Source organism: Psammomys obesus, unplaced genomic scaffold (genome assembly GCF_907164565.1).
Source record: "Psammomys obesus unplaced genomic scaffold, mPsaObe1.curated_primary_1811, whole genome shotgun sequence".
NCBI classification, from domain to species: domain Eukaryota; kingdom Metazoa; phylum Chordata; class Mammalia; order Rodentia; family Muridae; genus Psammomys; species Psammomys obesus.
In genome coordinates this window covers 3,275,001-3,297,031 of record NW_026596234.1, presented here as the reverse complement: position 1 = coordinate 3,297,031, position 22,031 = coordinate 3,275,001, and the positions used below count along the sequence as shown (strand labels likewise).

Below are 22,031 nucleotides of genomic sequence, written 5' to 3'. Positions count from 1 at the left end.
TGTGTGTGTGTGTGTGTGTGTGTGTGTGTGTGTGTGTGTGTGTGTGTACAAGCTTTGAAATATCTCCTTGGTCTCTTATTGCTGACTGCTTTGTTGATGCCTGCTTAGGAAGTATTTTTGTAACTGCTTTTGAGAGGCCTACTTGAGCTAACTTTTGCCACAGTGAGGCATCGTTCATGAAGCATGAGCTCAGGGGAAAGAGTGGCTGCTTCAGATGCTTCAAATGTGCCACGGAACTGAAGCAGGTCAAGCAGCAGAGGAGAACGCACTGAATGTTGTCCGTGAATCTTTCCTATTTTGGCTCAACATCTCCGTGCATTTCTCAGCCTTTCTTTCTTGTTTGTTTAGTCCATTAACACATACTTGCCACGTGCATTTCAAATATGTCACTCTGCTTATTACTTCGAAATTTTGTCTGTGTTATTTTTATACATTTAAAAATGTCACATTTTATGAGTTTTGTCCCACACTCTTCTGCAATGGCAATCATCATTGACAAGCTCTTTGAGGTTTACTCTTAGTTAAATATCCACCTTTGTTTTGTGTAGTATGTCTCTATGCTGATTTCTCTTTTAAATACCTCATTCATTCTGGCGTTTGGACGTTTGGCAAAGACTTTTTCCTCTTTCTACTTTGACAAACTACCTTTAGCCAGCAATAACATTCTTAAAAACTTCTTTCTAGGTCAACCTATTTTTCAGTTGTTAACAGTCGATTTGGATCAAGAAAACACTCCAAACTCTCAAGTCTTTTATTTCCTCGTTTCTCAAACACCGCTACTGAGAGAAAGTGGCTTTCGGATTGATCTCATCAGTGGGGAAGTGCGACTCTCGGGATGCTTAAATTATGAGGTTATGTAGATTTTCTGATTTTAAAAGCCCCAGGGCTGCTGAGCTGACTCTCTTGGCAAACTACTTGCTGTACTATCAGGAGGATCGAAACTCCAGCCTCAGAATCATGCAAACAACAGCTGAGTGTTGTGGCAGGGTACCTGTTGTTCCAGAGCTACAGAGGCAGAGAAAGCCGCCTCAGTATCCTGGCCAGCCTCGCACAAGGCTCCATGGGAGACTTTGAAAATGAAGAGCAACACCCAAGGTTGACCTCTGGCGCGCGCACACACACACACACACACACACACACACACACACACACACACACACAATGTTTTGCTTATGTTTGAGCCCCAGGCTGAGTCCACATGTGCAGCTGAGAATCTTCTGTGACTAAGTCTTGCTCTAGAAATTGCTAGAAGAAAATGTCTTTGTTAATGTTCCCCTCTTCCGTATTTGTGGTGCCTAACATTCCTTTTCCTCCCCATGTAGACAGCTCCTTGGATCACGCTGATAATCAGAGCGAGCGATTGTGGAGAGCCACCCCTGTCGTCCACCGCCACCATTCATGTCCATGTAGAAGAAAGCAACAACCACATGCCGACGTTCACAGAAGACCATGTAAGGCATAGGCGGCCTGGTTTCCAAAGCCTCTCCCAAATGCTCCCCAAGTCCTAGACTGAGGGACTTCCATTGGCTTATGAGCAAGATACATACAGTTCTCCAAAGTGACCCAACCTGCAATAGTGAAGTCCACCTGGGGCTAGAGAGAGAGCCCAATCTGTAAAATACTAGCTGCCAAAGTGTGAGGACCTGAGCTTGATACCCTCCACCCATAGAAAACTCTGGGCATGGTGGTATCCATCGAGAACAGGCAGGAAGATCCATGAGGTCCACTGGCAGCCATCTTTGCCTAATTGGCAAGCCCCAAGTTTCAGTGGGATACTTGTTTCAAAAAGCAAGCTTGGAGTCATCAGGGTGGCTCAATGGGCAAAGACCTTGTTTCCATCCTGACATCCCCAGGATATAGCTAGAAGGAGAGAACTGACTCTTGTCTTTTGGGTGCTCATGCGTGTGTATGTCATGCACATAATTCCGATAGGGGTTTCCCTGGGTGACCCAAAGAACATCCTGCACCCCTCCTAGACACTCTAAGCCTTTTTGTTCTTTGATCTTCCTCGTGTGTTCTATTTAATGAATTCACTTGCTCTAGTTTCTGCCTAATCTCCTCCCTGCACACATGCGTCCTACTGTCAGCTCCTTGGGGATATTTATTATTATTGTTAATTTTTTTGCCAACACATAGTAACTGTTGCATTAATGATTCAACCAATTAATTTTAAAATGTGTCATTTAAATTTTTTTAATTACATAAACCAGCATAGAATATTTTCAGATGAAAGCACCTCATCCAAAAGTTTGTACAAATGGCAAAATAACATTACAGTTAAACCTTGGGTCAGAATCTTCCCCTGGCTTAAGAGAAATCTATGTGCTCAAAAATAAGCCTGGAAAAAAATACATCACTGCCCTGCTGAGCTTGCTCAGGGACATGTCACCCAAAAACACTGAAAAGCGAGCTCTTTCAGGAAACCATATGTGCTAGAGAGATGATCATCTTGATCCAAATAAATCTCTCCCCTGCTGGGGGAAGGGCTGGACTACTTAAGGCTCATAGGCTGAAATGCGCACTGCATCTTGAAAGTGCTCAGCAAAATAATGCACTGAGTCTGTTTAAAATGACCCAGCTGTAGACACAGTCTCAGGGGACGCCATTTGTCGGAAGGCTCAAGGTTCTGCCTGAATGGTGTTTCTACTATAACTGGAGGAATTCAAACACTTGAACATCAATGATGCCTCGCTGAGGACTCTTCCCTTCCTTCTCTCCCTTCCTGCCCTCCTTCTCCATGGTGTGTCTTTGTGTCTGTGACAAGGAAACAACACTTATTTCTTCCAGTATAAGATTCAGATTTCCGAAGGTCACGTCGAATGGGGCCTGTTGTATCTTCCCGTTCAAGATCAAGACTCACCATTCACACCAGCATGGAGAACGCAATTCAACATATCAGATGGCAACGAGGAGGGGCATTTTGACATCATGGCTGACCCTGAGACCAACCAAGGAGTATTAAATGTTGTCAAGGTAAAGTCAAGACCAGGTGGTCGTGGATGCTGTGCTCCCTGTCTGGACTGAGGGGTTGGCACCTGCTAAACACTCATTGAGCATTGAACACTCATTGTGCCCTGTGCCACCCTTGGAAGAATGCAGGACCCCCTGAGACCTTTGTGTAGAGGCCAAGGACTCCTCGTGCCAAAACAATAATAATCAGCTTTTCAAAATGTTATTGAACTCTTTGACCTTGTTGTTGCAGGCAACGTTTACTACATTTACATGAGCCCTGGAGGTTTTTATATTTTCATTTTTTTCTGATGCGAAACTTAAAAAGTATTTATTTATTACTCTCAAGTATCGAAGACTGGCCTTGAATTTGCTGTGTAGTAGACTGTTCCCTTGAACTTCTGATCTTGTTTCTAATTCTCTAGTGCTGGGGTCATGGATGAGCACCACCATGCTTGCTGTGTGTGGTGCTGGGGATCGAACCCAGGGCTTTGAGCATGGTAGGCAAGAGCGTTACTAGTTGGGCCACATTCCCAGTTCCTTTAAAAATGTTTCTCTATGTAAAAGTTCTTCTTTTAATCTCCTGGGTTTAAAACATTCTAAACTTCTGAAGTATAAACACTGGGGCATTCGTGTAGGTTGTAATGCGTGAAGAGCTAGAGGATCCATTTACCATACATTCTGGAGAATCTGACCCTGGAGGGAAATACTACTGCCATATTTTATAGGTGAGGATATCAAAGATCAGAGTGGTCCTTAACATAAATTTGCATAGCTAAGATGAATTCTGACAAGGCAGGCAGACTCCAGCGCTTTTAGTCTCTGTGGCTCTCAAGGAGACCTAAGAGTGTCCAGTGCCCCTCTCACAGTGAAGCTAAGTCAACTGGAGGGGCCCTCTGAAGTCAGTACATCTGGGTGGAGTTGAGATCCTGTCTGTTAGTTGAACAAGCTCCAGAAAATAAGGAGGGGCCACGGGCCACACTGTGAACAGCAAATCCTGACAACCCTCTGCACAGTCGCCTGCCATTGAGTTTTTCAAACCTCCTGGCTTCTCAGTCCTTCCGAGTCCCTGGCCACTTTGTACCCTGAGTAACTATGATCATTAGTATCTACATTTCTCCAAGTTTCTCTGATTTTTTTTTTTCCTGTGGTGTGGTTAACACTTGAATGTTTCATGAGTTCTGGTTTTTGTTGCATTTTTCATCGCCTTCTGATGGCTCCGTGCAGCCAGGAGAGGAGGAGGAAAAAAGTGAGCCCCATAAGTGATGTGAAAGGGATCTGAAGACTGGCTTTTGATCATTTCCCTCCTCGGCTGGGTTCCTTATGACTCTGCGGAGCTTCCTCCAGCCAGGGGAGCAGCAGGCACTCATCAGGCCCTCTCTTTTCTTGGCAGCCTTTGGATTATGAAACCCAAGCAGCCCACAGCCTCGTCATTGTTGTGGAGAACCAGGAGCCGCTCCTCTCTTGTAAGGAGGGCCAGATGAGGCTGTTGAGGAGGGCCATGGCCAGCACCATGGTGACTGTGCGGGTGGTGGACGCCAATGACCCACCGGCCTTCCACCCCAGGACCTTCATTGTCAGCGAGGAGGATGGAGCCCGGCCTGGCATCCAGCTGGGAGATTTCAATGCTACAGACCCAGACAGGCCCACAGACAGCCAGATAAGGTGGGCAACAGATGAGTGGAAGGAAAGCGTGGCTGGCTCCAGGGAGGAGGATTGCTGGCCACCTGACTGCTGGAGCATGTTGCTGAGACTTGCTCAGTCGCAGGAGTAAAAGCGTAAGAAACTACCTGGTGAATTCCATTGGCTGGATTTATCCAGCCTACTCAGCAACTCCTGGATGGGTTACTCTAACTCCTGCCCTCACCCTGCAGCTCCCTCCTAGAGTTCCCCACTCACTTCCCTTTGACCGTAGCCTTTTTGGTATAAAAATGATTTATTACATGTTTCTGTGTCTCTCTTTGCAAGATGCCATAGCTCTGTTGCTTCTGCATAAATACTTCTACTAATATTAAATATTCTAGATGAAATCTTTAATAGTCAAATCTTTTTGATAAGGAATATATGTATTACCACTTTAAGAGTTCAGTCTGGGGCACTGAATGCATTCATACACCACTCAGAACATCCTTTGTTTACCTGGAATGAAGCTCTCTACCCAAGATACACCATGTCTTCAGGCCCCTTCCCAAGTCCCCTTCCCCAGGCCCTGGCAGACTCTACTCTATCTCTCGTTCCTATGTCTTGACCTCTCCAGCCATAGGGTCCTGCAGCATGGCCTCAGGTACCGCTTATCCGAGGTTCTGGTTGAATGTCTACTATGAGAAGGCAGAGTTGGTGTCTGGAGGGCAGAATTAGTTTTATCTTGCTCTGTCTAGTAGTCAGTTATTTTTCATGCCTTGAGGGTATGATGTATGGCTGAACTCTTGAATTTCCACCCTTGGCTTATAAACATTATAAAACCACAAGAACTTTTGGAAGTTTCCCTAGTTGGTAAAGTTGTGCATGAGAAAAAAAAAATCTCTTTAAATGCTATGGCCCATTTGCTATCAAGAGGAATCATGGTGGACCCTGCTGAAAGCATCTTCCCAGATGAGGAAGACCAAACACATGGAGAAGCTGCTCTTCTCTGGCACTTTCTTTGCCTGAGCTTTGTTGTTGTTGCTGCTGCTGACTTGAGCACAGCAATCCCTTATTGTGGTCTCTCTAGAGGCATAGTGGTTAGCAACTGGCATGGTCCAATGGGTACCATCTGATGCCAGCCACTCTCAGAAATGCTGGAGTATATGGCCTACCTTTTAAAATGGCTCCATGTCCACAAGGCGAGGAATAGGAAGATGATCCTCAGGTGAGGGAATTCTTTGTTGCTTCAAAGCAGACACTCCAAGAGGAGTCAAGACCCATTCTTTGGTGGTACGCTGTACTGAACAGGATGCCACCACTGACTGATACCTGAGGACTGGATCTGCTCCTGAACCACGTGTTTCCCCAAGGCAGATCAAGTCATCCTCAGGCCACTACAAGGACACTTATTCTAGTGACGCTGAAGCTGGCACACTGATGAAGCCTTCACTGTCATCCTTGAGCTTTCTTTAAGCTCGTGAGCACTTGGACAAGCATTTGGATTTCAGTTGTCTTTGAATTCCCAAAGTACTTGTGATGGGAGTTATAGTCTTAGTCAGTGCTCTGTTGTTGTGAAGAGACACCATGACCATGGCTACTCTTGAAAAGGAAAACATTTAATTCGGGCTTGCTTATTGTTTCAAAGGTTTAGCCCACGATCATCATGGCAGGAAGCATGCAGGCGGAGTAAGCATGCATACTTATGGTGCTGGATAAGTAGTTAAGAGTTCTACATCCAAATCCACAGGCAGCTGGAAGAGAAAGAGCCTCAGGGGCCTGGCTTGGGTTCCTGAAACCTCAAACCCACTCCCAGTGATATATTTTCTCTAACAAGGCCACACCTCCTAATCCTTTCAATAGTGTCACTTCCTGATGACCAATCATTCAATTCTATGAGCCTATAGAGGTAAGCCATTCTTATTCAAACCACCACAAAAGCTCTATGATATATTTTTATTTGTTGTTAAAAAAATTTTTTTGAGGCAAGGTCTTGAACCCTTTATATAGCTGAAGATGGTTTCAAACATATGATTTCCTGACCCCATATCCCAAAAGTTATGGGGTGACAAGCATGAGCCACCATACCTATGGCTTGTCTTTTGGTAAAATTTTCTAATTAAAAAAAATGTGTCTGTGTTCCTTCTACAAGATACGAACTGGTTCATGATCCAGCAAATTGGGTGACTGTGGATGAGAAATCAGGCGTGGTCACCACCAAGAGGCAAATAGACCGGGAGTCCCCTCATGTGAACGGCAGCTTTTATACAATTATCGTCCATGCAGTTGACAATGGTAAGTGCTGAGGCAGAGCTGGGAGCAAACTGTGCTGGCCCTGGCCTCCTGAGGGAGGCCATTTTTACCATCACTGAGGAATTTAGAAAATAAACCTTGTTTTCACTTTGCCTGGATGCTAGAGATTATTTTTGATAATAACTCCTGAAATGGCAAACTAGGGACCAATACTGCTGAAAGAGGGGCAGTATTCACTCATCAGAGACAATTAAACCAGCGAGGAATCTGCCATCAGGCCCACCATTTTCATCTGTTCATGAGATAATGCAGGAGCGCTTTGTCAAGCCCAACGATGTGTGATAAATATTTAGCAGTTTCCTGTACCTGGAATGGCTCATAAGCTCCACCAAATGTGACTGAGTGGAACACATTTGTCATAAACCGGGATGAGTGGTTTTAAAAACATGTCTTAGCACATTTCTCTATATTCCCACAAGGCTGAAGTTAAATGCATCAAAATATAAAGCTGCAAGAGCCAACATTTTCAAGAAACATTCAGAATTGTACCTAAGAAATCTGTGGATGAAAACCTGTGTTCCTGCTGCTGTGGGTCTACCCAACTCACTCACACAATCATCTGGTAGAATATCAGTGGAGCAAGATCCTAGTTGATGTTCAGGAAGAGAGCTGGCCAAGCAGAACTCAGAGTGTCATGAGTCTGCTATGGATGGTTTCATGATCACCGTAATTTATTTTTAATTAGGAAAGATGATTTTTAAATAATCATACATTTGTTGCCATGATTCTTTCCTGCCCTCTCTTGGGCTCCCCGCCCTTGTGATTTCTATCGGAATAATTCAGAGAGCATATGTTGGAGTGTAGAGATAAATGAGTTTATTATAGGGGAAAGTAGGCTCCTCAAGAAATGAGAGTGTCCATAGGACCCATTGAGGAGGAAAGTATACCCTTCCCCAGTGACAGTTCTGATCAATTGCCATGGCTCCACCTGGAGTCAGAGTCCTCAGTTTCAGCCTCCGGTTTTACCGGTTGCTGATTATAAGGGAAGATCTACCCAGAGTGACCCCCAACCCTGTTAATAGCTGACCAGCCACCAATAGATTCACATGTGGCTTTAGCATCCCAGCACCCTTGACCCAGCTTCCCGCAGTGCACTTTATAAAACTGCCATCACAGGCAAGATCCCCATCCGGCCAGAGCTGACCCAGTCTTCCCTGAGGATCCCGAATGCTACCCTTTTACAGGTACTCGTTCCCCTCCCAGCACCACTACAACATGGAACATGACTGACAGGACATGTGTGATTCTACACTCTACCCCATTCACAAATGGCCCGAGATGACAAGGATTTGGTTACTTTTCCTAGACGGTCTGACATTTCATATAGGCAAGAAATAGACTGAGCACCAGCCCAGATGGTTCATGGCTTTTGAAAAAGCAGTGAAGGATGCTTCAGTGAATGGTCTACTAAGCAGGGACACGCCCAGACAGAAAAATGAATACCTCTCCAGACAGCTATCAGCTGTCACTGGCAGCTGTAGTTCAGGAGCTACTGACACTGCTGTTTTGTAATTTCAGGTTCATCCTCTCACTTTAGTATCATAACCTCCTCTGATATCCGGGTTCTTTCCTCTCCAAGGCCTCCCACCGCTGACTGGCACGGGGACTCTGCTGCTTTTCCTGTCTGATGTCAATGACAATGCTCCAACTCTCCAGCCCCATTCTCGACACTTGGCGGTCTGTGAGTCTGCTGGGAGCAAGGCCCTGCTGTTGGAAGCCGCAGATGCAGACCTGGATCCCTACTCTGCCCCCTTCACTTTTGATTTGGACACCACCCAGGGAGATGTGGAAGACACTTGGATGCTGAGGACAAAGCAGGGTGAAGGTTTGAATGGGTTGAGGGACAATCCAGACTGGAATAAGTGTGATTTAGGGCAGGGACACTGAGTCACACAGTCTCAAGTGACCCAGCCAGGCTTACTTACTAAGACCCAAAAAGGACTCCAGGCACGAGGACCAGGGTGAGCTTGCATGCCTGTTGTCATTCATGGCCTTCCCAACACCATGGGAGAAAATGACTGCATACTTGGGTGTCTGTTCTGTGCTCTTCTCTTCTCCAGTTTTCATCTGGGTCCTTGTCCCTGTAATGAACAGCACCCATGGCTGTGACAGTGTGCATGGCGCTCTGTAAGTCCTAGAGCATGTTGCCATATGACTTTGAGGGAAGATGTAAAGAATGTTTATTTACCCCACATAAAGAGACTGACAAACTAAAGAGAGGGCTCACTCCAAGTCCAGCTTGACAAACTGAGGGTTCTTATGAGAGCATGGATGAGTCAAAGGCAGGATCGTGTGGCTGTAGGTAGGATCCTGTGGGTATAGGTAAGTTCTTGTAGGTACAGGTAGGATCCTGTGGGTGTAGGTCATATCCTATAACTTTTCTAAGTTGCTTGTTCAGACAGTGTAACTTATGGTAAAGGTTGATGGTTCCATAAGACTTATGGAAGAAGGGGAGTGGTTGTGTAGAGGGACTGGGAAGGGACCAGAGCTCCACAAGGAGACCAATAAAGCTAACAAATCTGGGCCCAGGGCAGCCTGGACCATGCATGGAGAGGACCTAGACCCCTGCTCAGATGTATCTGATAGGCAGCACAGTCTCCATGTGGGTCACTTAGTAAGGGGAGCAGGGGCTATCTCTGATATGAACTTGGTTGCCTGCTCTTTGATCACTTCCCCCTGGCGGTGTGGCCTGGCAAGGATGCCGGCAGTCCTGGTGAGACTTGATAGGCTAGGGTCAGATAGCAAGGGAGAACTCTCCCTCTCAGTAGACTATGGGAAGGGAATAGAGGGAGAAGAAGGAGGGAGGGAGGCACTGTGAAGAGATGAGGGAGGAGGCTACAATCGGGTTATAAAGTGAATAAACTGTAAAAAATGAAAAAGTAAAATAAAAATTAAAAAAATATTAATGTTGCAGATGTTTCTTCTGACAACAGAGTTATAACATGGGTAGGGGAGGAGTGTTGTTTATATTTAGGAATGAGAAGTGCTAAAAATCCAAGGCTATGGATCACCCTAGCAGAGCTTATCTGCACCTTCATTTGGGGTCTTTAAGAAAATATGCACCATCCTCTCTGTAGGCAATTTTGACTGTATCAATGGTGTCTGACAGGAAAGGTTATCCAGATCCTGGGACAAAGGGCCTCTTTTTTCCCCCCCAGCTGCTGCTTGCTTTTCTGATTTTCTGTCGTGTCCCATGGAAGATTTTTCTATCTTTCATGCAGAGTCTCAGCCCTGGACAGCAGCAAGGAGAGACACAGGAGGCAGATGAGCCCACCTATGTCTTTTTGCCTTTGCAGGCCACTCTGTTGAACTCATAATGCTGAAAAGCCTCCCGCCTGGAGACTACTTGGTGCCGTTATTCGTAGGAGACAGACAGGGCCTCACCCAGAAGCAGACAGTCCACGTGAGGATCTGCTTCTGTCCCAGCGGATCTGAGTGTGAGGAGCGTGCAGACACAGGGCTCCTGTGGTGGGCCCTGTCCCCTGTCTGTGCAGCATTCCTGACTCTGGCAGGTCAGTGCTTCCTGGGAGCTCAGCCTCGGGACAAGGGGACAGGCTCTGCATGGGGAGGAGGAGGAGGAACTCTGGGTTTGCCCAGGTCAAAGGTTGCCAGGCACGCTAATTGACCAAAATGCAGTTTCCATGGGCAGGCAATTATGTAAACAATGGAATCCCCAGAGGAACATGGTCCAAGGGTTAGCATATGTTTGCAGTAACCATGGTTACAGTGGTACACAGGTGTCTAGGATCTTGGGCATGGCTCAGGCGATAAGGGCACTAGTTATTCCAGGAAACAATAGACTCTTCGTGGCCAGTTAATATCAAGCAATGAATTCAACGAAGAGTGTTGGCATCTGAGTCCCTCGTGCTGTTAGTCGTGCAGTCCTAAGATGGTTCAGATGGAACCTGGCAGCTGAGTGGAAGTGAACAGAACCTGGTCCCCTTGAGGCTCTGACAGGGCTGAGCTGGCTCATTCCTTTCTGTCTTGTTACAGCTGCCCTGTTTTCCCTGTTGCGGTGCTACTACGCATTTGGGCCTGAGAGACACGGAGACTTCATCCCAGGTGACAGTGGCCACCAGACGCTGATTGCGTACAACGAGGAAAGCAAAGCCCAGGTAGTGATGGTAGAGCAGGGTGTTGCATGGCAATGCTGTCAACAGCATGCATCCATTAGGCGCAGACGTCATGGATGTGTGTGTGTGTATGAGTGCCTGCATGCATGTCTGAACACCAGGTGTGGGCAGTACCTGCAGAGGCCAGAAAAGGGTTTTGGATCCCCCAGAACCGCATTTATGACTTGTGATGGTTGTGAGCTTCCATGTGGGTGCTGGGAACTGGACCCAGATCATCTGGAGGAGCCACCAGTGCTCTTAACTACTCAGCCATCTCTCTTGCCCCACATTTCATTACTCTTAATTCATATTTGCGTTGATACGCAGGAAATCATTTCTTCCAAAATTGCATAGCAGAGACAGATGTGTTTTACATTTGTGTTTCACATCAGTGATTCTCAACCATGCTCAGTTTTGCCCCTGAGGGGACTGTTGGCAATGCCTGGAGATACTTCCGATGGTCGCAATTAGAAGATGCTATGAGATTCTGGTGGGCTGAGGCCAGGGCTGTCGTCAATCATAACCCAACACAGATTTATCTGGCCCAGTGTCCCCAGTGCAGGCTTGAGAAATAGAGCTTAGGAGAAAATTATTCTGTCAGGTTGGGGTTTTTCTGGGTGGCATTGCTTTGTTTCCTGGTGAGGAAGTGTGAGGTGTCTTCTCCATGGTCAGTCTTCCTGAGACAGAACCTCTGCTCGGTCCTCCTGCCACACAGAGAAGAAGAGAAGAGCTCTCCCTCCCTGGTTTTGCAGGGACAAGGCTTGGCTCTGTTTTTGCCACTGTGTCTTACTGGCTCATGTAGCTGAGCCAGCCGAGCTGTGCTCTTCTGTGGCCTAGACTGATGGAGTCAGCTCCCCAGGTAGTGAATTGGAGCACAGTACCTAAGAAACCGCCCAACACAGCTTGGCCTGCATGTAGTCAGCCCCAGGGGTGGCTGGATTTTCCCACTGGAAATGTGGAAATGGAGCCTTGCCTTGTCTTGAAGCTACTTTGGGCTGAGTCAGATGGGCCATGAAATGATGGTGCCACGAACTATCCTGTCTGTCTTATGAAACCAGGAGTGACTGATCTAAGAAAGAGCAACAATGTCAAAAGGAAGTTCTGTATATTTTTTGGCCCCTGGAGGTACCCTATGTTACTTTCTCTTTACTGACACCAAATACTCGGTAGAAAAAAAAATCAATAACAACAACAAAACTTAAGACAGGCTTTTTTTTGTTTGTTTTCTTTTTCTTGACTCATGGTTCAGGAGGTAAAAATCCATAATACTGAGGAAGGGTGTGGAGTGGAGGCTGGGATGAGTGGGTCCATGGAGGTAGGAGCATCAGGAATGCCTTTTCTCCTGGTAAGAGAACTCAGGCCAGAACCCAGAGTCATGCTATGACCTCCGAGAGCCCGCCCCAGTGGCCCAGCTCTCCCTGCCATGCCTCCCTCCCCTTAGATTCCACAAGTTCCCCGAAACAGCAGCTGGGACCCAAGTGCTCTGCCCTGGGGTCTTCAGTGCTCTGAGAGCTGAGAGCCAACCAACCTGAGTTTTGATTTCCCATTGGTGAGCAGAAGTTAGGCTATCTTGCTGGCTCTGGCTTGAATATGTCCACTCCCTTGGACAATTTAATCACTACAGGCATGCAACACATGCCAACAGCTGACCTCATTGGTACCTAATACCATTTCAACATAGTCATGCCTATTTGTCTATCCATCTCATTTGACCATGCCAGCCAATACAGTCCCTACACCAGGGACATTCTGTTCCCTGGGGAAGACTCCACCTAGGATGCCATCCACCCACATTGTCACGTTCTGCTGCTCAGGTGATCCTTGGGATCATGTGGAATCCTGTCTCTTCTGTGGGGAGGCAGGTGGGCTCCACTAAAGCATCCATTAATGCTGGAGTCTCTTGGGGATGAGTTCTGGTGAGGGAAGTTAAGATGAGACCCCGAGGGCCATTGCAGGTGGCTTAGGAGAGGTCTGGGGGGGGGAGGTTGTCTCATGATATGACTGACATACAACCTGCACAGTAGGGAGCTCACCCCCTCACCAGCTACTTGGAATGACAAACAGTAAAACATCCCTCCCCCAGATGTTCCATCTGGGTGTATGGGGTAGACGCCTCCTCCCGGATGGCATTGCTGTTACATGTTTTAAGTCGGGCTCTCTTTGGTTGTTGGTCTTTCTGACTGCCCTCAGTAACTCTGACCTCTTCTGTGTTTCTTCTCTTGGTGTTCACAGATGCAGCCAGCTGAGTTAGACCAGATGCTCACTCTGTCCTTCAACAGAGCTGTGGCCGGTGCCAAGCCTGGGGCGAAGGTAACACCCTCTGTAGCATCTGCCTGCCTTTAGTTCTGCAGAAGAAACACCCTGGCTGCTTCTCTGGCTCACGTGTAATGAGACTTCTGGACAAGGAACTGGAGAAGGAAGGATTTTCTCACTGTGCAGTTCAGTGTAGTTTAGAGCCATTTACAAACTTGCCCAATCTTTTTTTCTCCAAGTAGTTAGTAGGTGCCTCCATTTTGTAAGACAAATTCTGACTCTAGGCTACCAAATTTAAAGGCAGGACCAGGGTCTCTGGTTACCCTATTCACTCAGCCCTACTGGTAGGGTATGCCTACCTTGTCCCCATTATTACAGCCATGATATATGGCCTGGCATTGCTTTCTTTTACCTTCTTTAGTCTGGAAGTTTCTGGAGGCCAGGGTACTACTGAGGTGTGGCTTGTTGTCCAACCCTGTGGTTGTGCATGCCCACTCCACTGAGTTCACAGTAGATCCGTATAGAGAAGGAAAGAACTTGCGGAGTAGTTTCTTTTCTGTGACAAAGCACCAAGAACAGAAGCATCTTGTAGAAGGAAGAGTTCATTTTGACTTACAGTTCTGGAAGGAGAGTCCATCATGTTGGAGGCGTGGCAGTAAGCAGCAGGGGCAGGAGCCAAGGCATCACATCTTGATTACATACAGGAAGCAGAGGGGGAAGTGAAAGTGGGGTGACCCACTTTTTCCTGCGTGTCTCCTTTCTAAAGGTTCCACAGCCTCCCCAGAGAGCAGCACTACAGGGCTGGTCCCCACTTTATGAGGAGAAAACTGAGGTCTTTTGGTGTCCAGTTTTGGCTGTCCCTGGGTTTCCTTCCTGGGGTCCTATGTATACTAAGCACATTCGTAGTGGCATATAGACCAGTCTCTGTTCAAAATTTTCAAAGCTGCGGAGCCACTCAAGACTTGTTGCCAGCTCAGTGCTCTATACTCTGCTGCAGAAAAAGGATATCTTCAAGCCAGTGTCAAGCTCCACTTCCAGCTGCTTTTCCTATACGGTGTCTGTCTGTCTGTCTGTGAGTGTGTGTGAGTATGTATGTGAGTGTGTGTTTGTGAGTGTGTGTATGTGAGTATGTGTATGATATGTGCCTGTGTGCTTGAGGGTATACATGTGTACATGTGTGCACTGTGCTTGTGCTTGGAGGCCAGAGGTCAACCTCACATCTCTTTCATTAGGATCCATCTCCTCTGTTTGTTGTTGTTGTTTTGGTTTGTTTGTTGAGATAGGGTTTCTCACTGGGATGTGGGCCTCACTGATTAGGCTAAACTGGCCGGCAAGCCTCGGGGATCCTCTGGCCGTCACCTCCCCAGGGCTGGGAGTGCACACAGAAGCCACTCCTTTCAGCTGTGTAATTATTGTGGATGCTGGGCAGCTCAGTCATGGCCAGCCATGGCTTGTGCATGGCCAGCCCACCAGCTTGGTCTCCTTTGAAAATTTGCTTTATTATTGATTGGAAAGTCTAAATTAAAATAAAGAGGCTGCCTTAGGATTTCATTGTGGTGAAGAGACACTATGACCAACTCTTATAAAGGAAAACATTTAATAGGGATTGGCTTGTAGTTCAGCGGTTTAGAACATTTCTGTTAGGACAGGAAGCATGATGGCATGCAAGTAACATGATGCTAGAGAGGTAGATGAGAGTTCTCCATCATCAGCAAGCAGCAGGAACAGAGACACGCTGGACCTGGCTTCAGCATCTGAAACCTCAAAGCCCACCCCCAGTGATACACTTCCTAGTCCAGCAAGGCCACACCTCCTAATAGTGCCACTGGCTATGGGCCTATAGAGGACATTTTCATTCAAACCAACACAGAGATCTTAAGCAAACATTGCCTGCTATCAGATCTCTTAAGCCTAAACCATTTCCATTTGCCAGCATCCCTCCTAGAACTCTGCCCTGTGCTCACTCACCCTTTAGGGGCCTGTGTCAGTCATAGGTGCTCTGACTCCATGTCTCATGCTAGCAGGCTTCTCAGATGCCTTATGCTTTTCCCACTCCTCTTCCTGCCCTGATTCCTTGACTCTGAGAGTCTGTGTAGGAGGGGCGTGCAGAGTCACAGGGGCTGGTTAGCTTCCTGTTGGGAGAAAATGATCACCTTGAAGAAAACCAGCATTTCTCTCAGGGCCTTGATGTGATCCTGCCATGGACAGACCAAGTGCCCTCTGCTCTGATGACTCTGGTAGGTTACAGAAGGTTTCTCCCAGCTGCAGTCACATCAATAGTGATGCAGATAGTTCCTTCAAGAGAGAGGGCCCTTTGAGAAGATTCAATAATGCATTTATAACAAACATATGCCCAATTAACTCTGAGAGGGGGATCATCTTCTGAAATCTGTGTATTCTAACATTTCTCTGATTATTGTTACTTGTGTTGCTATTGTTTCAGGGTTGGGGTGCCTCAGTGGGTAAATGCTGCACATAAAGACCTGAGGTCAATCTTCTGAGCCCACATAAAATAAATAAGCATGTTGGCTACTTGTATCCCCAATGCTGGGAAGGCAGAGCAGGAGGGCCTACTCACAATGATATTTTATCTCTCTCTCTCTCCTATACATACATAGATGGTTTTGGATAGTCCTTACCTAACAATGCACATTTCAGACCTCCCACAAACAGAAACATCTTCTTGTGTCTGTCTGGGGATGCTAGAGCTCAATCTCTAAGATTAAAAGTATGTGAGCAATCCCACTCTGCTGGAGCAGAACCCTGGGCCCCACTCTACTCAGTGTCTGTATTTACCACACATCCGGACTTGAGAGTTGCAGTCTTGCTTGGCAGGGTGATTTTATTTTCACGACTCGAAAGAAACTGTAAAAAGAACAGTGATGGGGTGTCCATGAACTTTCCAAGGTCCCACAGAGAATGCCTCACCTCACCACAGCACATGTCAGAGTCAAGGAGCAGTAGCTCTCTCCACACAAGTCTCAGGTAGCCATCTCATTCGGACCTCACTGGTTTAATAAGTTACCATTTTAACAGAAGTTTATTTTCTCGGCATAGTAAAGAGCGGTATTCAAGGTGTGAAGGGCCAAGGGCTCTCTACAGGAGGAAACCTTCTAAGATGGAACTCATAATGTCTGCAAGCTCATACTGCTGCTCAGGCTGTGCCTGAGCAAAAAGATGCCATTCTTTGTATAAAATAGATACCTTTGACCCCCAGGGAGGGTCCAGTCACTGCAGGCATTCTTCTCTGGTTCTATAGGCATGGAGCATATGCAGTGGTCCGGTGCAGGGCTTGTGCAGGAACCACACTCAGAGGCCCTTAGAGGGTTTGGCGCTCTGCTGTCACCATCTTCTTGGTCTTAGGTCTTAATTTATTAACCAAGGGGGCTCTGCCATTTCTTTGTGCACTAAGACCTTTATGTTTCCCAACCAATTCTGCATTCTATGGATTGAGTAGGTGTCCAGACACATGCTGAGGTCCTGGCCATGGTCTAGAGAGAGTGCCTTACTGGGTGTGTGAGAACGCAAGGCTGAGTCTGACATCCTCATGCCCCATTACTACACAGCCATGGGACACTTTCTGTAGGCTCTCTGCTGTGAATGTCCCGGTGTGTGTGTGTGTGTGTGTGTGTGTGTGTGTGTGTGTGTGTGGTGTATAAGCATGTGTGGGCTCTCTGCTATGAGTGTCTCTGTGTGGTGTGTGGGCCCTCTGCTGTGAATGTCTGCACTGCTCTCTTCAGCACTCTTTGTCTCAGCAATGAAAATCAGAGTCGTCTCAAGGATCCCTAGCCACGCATTTACCTCTGCTTCTGATTTATATCAAAATCAAGCAAATTTCATTCTTTTTAAATTTAAGGGTAGTGGCATGTTCTTTGAGCCAAGAAGCATGAAAAACCGATCTTCCACTCCGGTAAGTAGGCATTCACAGTACCATAAGCATTACCTTGTTCAAAGCCACTAGAATAGGTGGTTTGGAATAGAAGAAAGAGTAGGTTCAAAATACAGACCACACCCAACACACCTAGGATTGACTATGGATCATGGATTAGAAGTGGCCGAGACAAGGCCAGGGTGATGGCTTGGTCTGTAAGGTACCCGGCAAGCATGAGGCTCTCAGTGGGAGTTGGAGACAGGTGCATCCTTGAAGCTCATTGGTTAGTCATCCTAGCCAAACTGATGAGTTTAAGGTTTACTGAGGGACCATGTATCAAAAACTGAAAGCTGTGGGCCAGTGAGATGGCTCTGCAGGTGGAAAATGATTGGCGCCTGAGTCTGATGACTGGAGTTCTATCCCAGGAACCCACGGCAGATGGTAGGAGAGAACCCGCTCCAGTAAGCTGTCCTGTAAGCTGACAAACTCTGTGGCACAGACAGGACAACAGTCACAATCGTACCCATGTGCACACACGTGCACAAATGATGAAATTTAAGAATAAAAGAAATGTAGAGAGGGGCCCAAAACAGCTGACATAAATGTCAAGTGTCCACACATACTTGCACACACATGCGTGTACCAGAGACATCTATGTACAATGCTTTCCAGTCACACACTCGGAACAAGCAGTTAAGTGCACAGGTTTCCAAGGACATGAAGTAACAGAGGCATCAGTCCTTGCAAATTCCTTTTTGGCTGCTGATTTGCTTCGCTGCTTGAGTGTAACAGGTGTATCTGTGCTTGTCGTTGAGATGTCAAGCTGTGGAGATAGGGCGGATGGGAGAGATCGTCTGAGAGATCCGTCCCACCTCTGAGCATCTTTGGTAGCAGAGCCCTTCTATCCCATCGAACTCCAACCCACCACCCACTCTAAATAAGGCCGATGAATGGACTCTTTAAAGCCCTTGCTTGATAGGGTATTGATATAACTCACCCTTATGAATCAAAGTGATGGGTCCAAATACTGGTTCTGATGAAACCACAGCCCACTCGGGATCTGTGGTGAGGTTGCAGAAGAACACTTCCTAAAGCCTAATTCCCCTCTTGTTCGGAATTGCTCTTGGAAGCAATTCCAAGGTATGTCCCTGGAATCATCCCGAATATCATCAGTATTTGAGCAGTTCTGGTTGTCTGGTGAAAATTCTCTTTGATTCTTTAGACAAAACAAAACAAAAACAAAAAACAAAAACAAAACCCCCAAAACAAATAAAACAAACTGAAAAAAAAAAAACCAACTTAATTCATAGAAGCCAGTTGGCATGGCATCCCAGATGAGGTTCAAAATGATCAAGCACCTTCTGTTGCATTGCAAAAAATAACATTAGAGAGCACAGTTGAAAAAAAAATCTGTGCACAACTAACATGAAATTAAATTCCTTTTGATGAAGTACTGCCTCGCAGTCACAAGACCTGGACACTTGACCCAAGGCCAGTGGCTAAGACCAGAGAGGTGCTGAGTCAGGAGATGCCGCTCTCCTGGCCACATGAGAGCCATCAACCTTCCTCCTGGCTTGGAGCCTTTACTGCTTTTCACTTAGAAATGCCTCTACGCCCTTCTCTGTGGCCCTTCACTTCCTTCTCATGTCCTTCTTTGTCCTAAGAGGTCTTCCTGCCTCCAGCTAGGTGAAAGGCCCTTCTATCCCTTTTGTCACTCGTGGCTTTTCATGTTTCTGTCACTATCGGAGGCTAGCCTAGCACATTCATGCTGTGAACTGAGGAGTAAATTGTCCGACAGCCAGGTCCCCAGCAAACTGGCTGGCCTCCATACAGGACCTGGCATGTAGCTGAGCCAGGGAACCACCAGGTTCATGTTTAGTCCGTTAGTCTGTTAGAGCTGTACACTTGCTCTCTGGACAGCCCTTAGAGCTGGGATAGATGCATTAAAACTGCACCGGGGTGCCCACCTCAGGGAATGACCTGTGCTGGCCATGAGCAAGGCCAAGGGGAAAGAATTTCAAGAAAATATTTGGGTGTGTGGGGGGGGAGCACAACCACACACAAAGATTCCCAAGGAATGGGTTTTGTGGAAGAAACCTCGATGCTGTCTGCAGCCTCCTTCCCTGCAAGAGTGTTTCTACCCAGATGTGAATGAGGCATCGATGCCACTCACAGCAGCTCCCTCTCCCAGCACACAGAGGGAAGCCTGAAACCCTTGTCTATAGCCCTACCCCACCTCAGTTGGTGTCCACTCTGTGCTGAGGACAGAGAACACAGGTACAGGGAGCTGTGTGGTGAGTGAGCCTCAGGCTAGGGGCTGCCGGTTCATTTCGCAGGTCTGTCCGGATCACTTGGTGCCTCGATGCCCCCTGCAACTGATGGAAGAAAAGGTGGTGGAGAGACTGAGCCAGGTAGGTGTTCTTCTTGTCCTTGTCCTTGCATTTGCTGTCAACCCTTCCTCTTCCCCACTTTGCTCTGAGTTTGGCCCAGATGCTCTCTCCTAAATCACTGCCCAGGTCAGCAAAGGCTGCCAATGCAAGGTAGGAGTCTGGTGGCTTCCACACAGAAGTTTATCGCTGCAAATGTTGTCAGAGCTTCTCCTCTAAGGTTCGGGGAGCCTGCCTTGTGAACCCTCATGGTGCCGTGGGCCTGGGAGAGCTCATCAGAGCCTCTGAGCTGAGTTTATGGGATCTTGTCTTGTGAACCCCATGTTGTGCTGGCATCTCCAACTCTGGTGCCAGAGTGAACAAGAGACAGGACTGCAGGGTACCGTGACCCAGGGAAGTGAGCCTAGACTGTGTCTAGGTATAGCGCCTCTGCGAGGGTCTCCCAGTGTTCTCAATCCCCGGGCAGGCGCTACATCTCTGCAGCTGCCTAAGCTCCTGGGGGGGGGGGAGGTTTTGCATCTAGATCTGGGTTAGAAGACTATTTTTTAGGCTCTGATCACTGAAAGGAAGATTCCTGAGGAGACATGATCTCTCTGTCTCTCTGTCTGTGTCTCTCTGTCTCCGTCTCTCTCTCCAGACTAGAACTTCTATGAGGGAACCCTATATCCTTGCAATGTGCCAGATTTCCATCTTTGGAAAAATACCTGACAGAAAATAAATTGGGCGGGGGGGGGGGGGGGCTTATTTCAGCTTCATTTCAGAGGCTTCAGCCCAAGTTGGCTGTCCCCATTGCTGTGGCTTGAACATCATGTACACCATGGTGGTAGGGACACATGGCATAGCAAAGGTGCCCAGTGCAAGGCTGCCAGGATGAAGTCAAAGGTAACAGGAAGAGGCTAGGGCAAGAGAGACCCTGCAGTGACACAACCCCAACGACCCATTTCCTCCAACCACGCCCTACCTTCCATCATTCCATCACTTCCCATCAGTGAGGGCAGAGTCCTCAAGGTCCAATCACAGTCCAATAGCCCCACCCCTGAACATCACTTTAGTACTTTTCAGGTTCCAGGGAAATAGTCAATTAAGAATGAAAGATAGATTTGTCACAAAACTCCAGGAGAAAGGTGGGCCTGAAAACCAAGGGAAGCTACTCCATGTGGTAGAGCTATGAGGGCAGAGCTGGGGCTGGGTACAGGACAGCACTCCCTCATATTGTTGAGCTATGAAGGCAGAGCTGTGTCTGGGCATAGGCCACTATCTCCTCCTTGTGGCAGAGATACAAGGAACAGATCTGGGGCTAGAATATAGGCCACAGAGTCCAAACCAGCCTGCCTGACTATTGAGCAATATCAGTGAGGCTTGTGTTCCCTAGGAAGGATGGTTAGACAGCTGCACCCCATTGCCAAAGATGTTGTGCAAAATTGAGGCCATGCACCTACCTACTTGCAGGGCCTGGTACCCATTCTCATGTGTGTACACACCTAGCTGAGCCAAGCAGGCAGCACAGACAGGGCTACAGGAATGTAGGCAGGAGAAGGCTGCATTTCAGAGAGGAGCCCCCTCCTCCCTGTGCCAGCCAGACACGCAGCTCTGTGCAGTACAACTTAAGCCCTGAGTTCCATGGTGTGAGAAGAAAAGAAAAAAAAGAAAAAGAAAACCCAGATGAGAAGAGCAGTTCTTTCCCTCACGAGCCTTCGAACTTAGTTGGTGGTTTGTGATGAATTATTGATCTTAGGGGACTCTGGAACTGCTGAATCAGGGTGCAGAGCCCTGCTGCTTGGCTGCCAGCCTTGGGGGTTTGAAGCTGAATTCTTGAGGCACGGCCCCTGCTGCTGATTCAGTTTTGTTCTGCACATACCAGGTCTGTCATGAATTATCTATTTAGCTTTGCCCAGCGGACGTGACTGGACTCCTAACATCTGGTCCAGGTCTGGAGTTCGCTTCTCAGCTGCAAAAGCTTCCTCTACTTCCCACCATGTGGGTGAGGAGCGGATGGCAGCAGGGTGGTGGCCATAGCCCTCAGATAACAGGCCCAGCAGGTGTGGATGAGCCATACCTGTCTGTGCTCACTTGATTCCATGCACAGTGGAAGCTGCGTTTCTGCTCTCATGAGGGACGAGGGCTCCTGTGACACAGAGGGAACCAGAGAGCTGGCTCAGAGTGCACTATTGATGATTGCCAGTAGGAGAACACACGAATCAGGTCCTCAGGAACCCTCAGCTTCCCCTTTCCAGGCTTTAACACACCTCCCGTGTTGTGCTCTGAGCCTCCACGTTCTAACTGCTTTCTTCCTCCATAACAAGGTGTCAGGGGTCCCTTTCAGCTCAAAAGACATGTTAGGAATTCCCTCTAGACCCATAACTGATGGAAATGGCTCAGTGTCAGATAGGGCCATCCTAAATATGTTGAAGCTCCTCTTCCACCTTTCCATCTCTCCATCTCTTTGTCATCTGTCTGTCTGTCTATCTATGTATTATCTATCTATCTATCTATCTATCTATCTATCTATCTATCTATCTATCTATC

At 47.4% G+C, this 22,031-nt stretch overlaps 1 protein-coding gene across 1 annotated transcript in view; it reads left to right on the top strand.

The window, feature by feature from the left end:
* Positions 1 to 22,031, top strand: part of Cdh26 (cadherin 26) — a 43,265-nt gene that overhangs the window by 18,455 nt on the left and 2,779 nt on the right. The window contains exons 5-14 of the mRNA XM_055596196.1: positions 685 to 851; positions 1,323 to 1,451; positions 2,788 to 2,973; positions 4,343 to 4,614; positions 6,722 to 6,864; positions 8,462 to 8,707; positions 10,179 to 10,394; positions 10,876 to 11,006; positions 17,104 to 17,157; positions 19,455 to 19,529. Of these exons, the coding sequence (XP_055452171.1) occupies positions 685 to 851; positions 1,323 to 1,451; positions 2,788 to 2,973; positions 4,343 to 4,614; positions 6,722 to 6,864; positions 8,462 to 8,707; positions 10,179 to 10,394; positions 10,876 to 11,006; positions 17,104 to 17,157; positions 19,455 to 19,529 (1,619 nt within the window). The remainder of the gene's footprint in view (positions 1 to 684; positions 852 to 1,322; positions 1,452 to 2,787; positions 2,974 to 4,342; positions 4,615 to 6,721; positions 6,865 to 8,461; positions 8,708 to 10,178; positions 10,395 to 10,875; positions 11,007 to 17,103; positions 17,158 to 19,454; positions 19,530 to 22,031) is intronic.